The sequence below is a fragment of the Trifolium pratense genome, linkage group LG7 (genome assembly GCF_020283565.1).
Source record: "Trifolium pratense cultivar HEN17-A07 linkage group LG7, ARS_RC_1.1, whole genome shotgun sequence".
In the NCBI taxonomy this organism is placed as follows: Eukaryota; Viridiplantae; Streptophyta; class Magnoliopsida; order Fabales; family Fabaceae; genus Trifolium; species Trifolium pratense.
In genome coordinates this window covers 25,446,391-25,449,795 of record NC_060065.1, presented here as the reverse complement: position 1 = coordinate 25,449,795, position 3,405 = coordinate 25,446,391, and the positions used below count along the sequence as shown (strand labels likewise).

Here is a 3,405-nt window from a genome sequence, read left to right as displayed (position 1 = left end):
CCCTGTTTTGGCAACACACTTTAATAGCGCTTTTCAGAAAAGTGCTATCATAGGTTTCATTTTCAATAGCACTTGTGTTCAAAAGTGCTATCGTTTGCCCTACCTTTAATAGTACTTCATCACAAAAACGCTATTGTATGTCTTTTTTCTTTTTTTTACCAGCTGCAATTTTTTTTTTTTACCAGCTGCAATTTTTTTTTTCAACATGTCTGTTCTGTTTTTACACCTGAAGCTTAATTGCAGCTGTTCTGTTTTCAACATGTAAGTTCTACTACCTTTAAATTGTATTTTTCACCTGAAGCTTAATTTGAAACTTAAAACATAGTCAATAATACAAAAGGCAAAGTTATATTAATAAAGATATAAAAAGGCACAAAGAAGGCCAATAAGTACCATCAAATTACATAGTCTCCCATCCTTCACAAAACAAACAAAGAAGCAAGACAATTTTGTGTCCAAGACAAAAACAAACTAATTATCCTAACCCGCTAGATGATGTTCATGACACTACTTATAACAAGACAATATAGCTAATTAACCTAAACAATATTCCTCTGCCAATTGCCCAACCAAGCAAGCATCTTTCATGTTTCCATGAAGTCCCTGAAAAATTAAAAAGAAGAGAATGGAAAAGTTTAGCAGCAACTACATTTCATAACTTTATAGTTCTCCTAACATGCCTAACAAAGACAAACTCAAACTTAGACATTAATTAACCACTTGTAATCTAAAATAGTAGACATATAGCAACAGAACGATCATTTTCCAAGGAGAACCGAACTCCCAGAAAAGAACTAAGCTCTCAATCGAGCATTACCGAAAACAATCATCATGACTAAAAATTGGAATAAACCCAAATCAGAGAAGAGTATACTTACATTATCCAACTTCCGCCGGGGATAACATTTGTGAAAATATATCCTGCCCATTCATCTTTCACTTCACTTAACTTATCCTTAGAGTATGTACCACATTTGTATTCATCAAAATACTTCAAGTAAAACAAACCACAAAATTTAGTTAGAATTGAATTACATTACTTATGCTTATGATTACAAATTAATAATAACAATAATAATTAAAATCATGTACATTATCGGGAATCTTCTTTGGATATTGCATGACAACCTCTTTCATAAAGCGCGACACAAAATATCCACAGTCAATAGTGTTAGTTTGCTGGGGACACTGAAAAAAATAAACATTTACATCAATAAATTTCATTGTTATTAGTTTTATTAGGTAAAAATAACACTAATTAGAAAATACCTTTATTCTTATCCATTTGATTCTACTTGATTTTGCCGGTTTAGTTTGATTATAGTCACGGTAAATTAGCAAAGCACTAACAAATTAAAATTAACTTCAATGAGTCAATATTATAAATAATCATACTATATATATGTTAAAATAAAAGAATACAGACTCACTTTTCAAATCTATTTTTACAACATAGAAGTCTTGATTCAGAGCCACTATCCATCGAATCCAAGAAATATATAATTCCGGCATCTGGATCGATGACAAGCAACGCCCAATGAACATCCCTACACCCAACATTTAACTATTGCATTGTGTTAATTCATATTCAACACATTTACCATATTTTGTTAAAATTAAAAAACTAAATTTGGATATAAATCTCACCCAAAATTGAATGGTGCAAGAATCATTTTATCCTTGATCTTCTTATTTTTTAACAATATTCTTGAAATGCTTCCATTTCCTTTAACATCATCACGTGATTCATGTGGGGATAAGAAAGATAGCCTATTTGTTAATCCCCCGGGACTTATGAACTTGTCATATAAGTACCTTGAAATGAAAAACAAACGGTACTTGAGATATTAATTAATATTATACCTCCCAAACATAAATTAGAGAACATTTGTGATAATACCTAGCATAAAGGTTGATAACAGTTGCACTTAGCCATTCATGCTTAAGGACTTCATTTAAATGCTCTGCATGCAAATGCTCAGGAAATTCCTCACCGAATACTTTCTCCCCTATACTTACTTGCAACACCGACTCCGCAGCCCACATGTGTGTCACATAAGTTTGAAGGAATTCTAAATTTTTTGAAAAATTTGAATCGCCAACTTTAGGTGACTGCTCTTGTTTTTTCATTTTCTTCCTAGTTTTGCTCGGTGAAGCAACTGATTCAGCACTACGTTGCATTTTCTTATCTTTATTTTGTAATTTGTGATTGATCTAAAAATATTACATCACTTGAGGTTAGTAATCAAATAATAAAACAAATATATAGTAATTAGCAATCATGTTCATAATAAGTAATTAATTTACCTTTCCACATTCACCAACAAATTCGACAAGACTGAATGGCCATGCCACAATTGTACCTATCGCCTGACCAATCGTCGAAACATCTCCATCTTCAACGGGTATAGGCAACTGAGCATCTCCCACAATTACAACTTCAACCGTAACTTTGACATATCCCAATGGTAATTTGATGCCATGCACCGTATCACCATCGGTGTTATGTAACTTGCCACGAGCCACCAATTTACGACTAGGGGATGCTACATATATTTTGATTGATGAGATACCCTAAACCATTGCAAAAGTTTACGAAAAGTTGAATGCGTCAATAACTTGAACAGAAAACAAAAAAAAAACAGAAAAGAAAAAGAAAAAACAGAACAGAACACGGAAACAACAACAAGAACAGATCATGGAAACAAGAACATAACAGAATATGAAGAAAAAAAAAACCTTCGGAATGGTGTCAAAGTCAACAGGGTTACAGGAGTCCATGACACTTGGTTGTTCTCTCTCTACTGCTTCTGGTTGTTTCCCTATTATTCCATCGGCTCGTTGCCTCTCTTCCTTCTCTCTCTCTAGTATATTCAATCTCTCAATCACTTGATGATACATAGCATGAATATTTTCAACTGTCTTTTGTTTGGCAGCAGGAACTTCAGGCTGAAACACGTCTTTAGGACATACGCCAAAACCCATAGCCGTAACACGGCCAGAGTAGTTTGGGCGATCTAGAGCCTGATATAATATGTCTTTACGCCCACGATTTTCTACCTCTTCTTCGGGTAATGTTTGTGCTAATTCCTCCTGACATTGATAAGCAGGAGAAAACATTTTAACATCATTATTAATTAACAAGAAAACCTGACATGTATGCAGAAAATTAATATTTGACTTACACATTTATCCAAAATTCTTTGAACATTAGCATTGTCAATAGCTCCATTCTTATCCGCATGGGCAATTTGCCACACACGAACAAGGGGTGGTTCATCTCCTTTCGCTTCTTTTATCTATATACATTTCAACAATTTACCATAGAAATGAAAAAGAAAACATTTCTACCATCTTAACTTATACAATACATTTGTACCACAGTGCTTTCGCTGGAGCTGTTCC

General features: G+C 33.5%; 1 protein-coding gene across 1 annotated transcript; it reads right to left on the bottom strand.

Moving 5' to 3' along the window:
• Nucleotides 1-335: 335 nt before the first annotated feature.
• On the bottom strand, nt 336-2,410 carry LOC123895292. Its single transcript, XM_045945546.1, has 8 exons — nt 2,308-2,410; nt 1,901-2,214; nt 1,648-1,815; nt 1,431-1,547; nt 1,270-1,345; nt 1,093-1,188; nt 879-991; nt 336-603 (listed from the first exon to the last, which is right to left on the bottom strand). Exons 2-8 carry the CDS (start codon nt 2,179-2,181, stop codon nt 585-587), a joined length of 870 nt encoding a protein of 289 aa, XP_045801502.1. The 5' UTR covers nt 2,182-2,214; nt 2,308-2,410; the 3' UTR covers nt 336-584.
• Nucleotides 2,411-3,405: the final 995 nt, after the last annotated feature.

Excerpts from the sequence above, each read along its gene's own strand:
- LOC123895292 (XM_045945546.1), bottom strand. The coding sequence starts at position 2,181 with ATGCAACGTAGTGCTGAATCAGTTGCTTCACCGAGCAAAACTAGGAAG. Across the intron at positions 1,816-1,900 it reads GTTATCAACCTTTATGCTAG|GTACTTATATGACAAGTTCA; the intron begins GTATTATCACAA and ends TTTCATTTCAAG. Across the intron at positions 992-1,092 it reads CAAAGAAGATTCCCGATAAT|TATTTTGATGAATACAAATG; the intron begins GTACATGATTTT and ends TTTTACTTGAAG.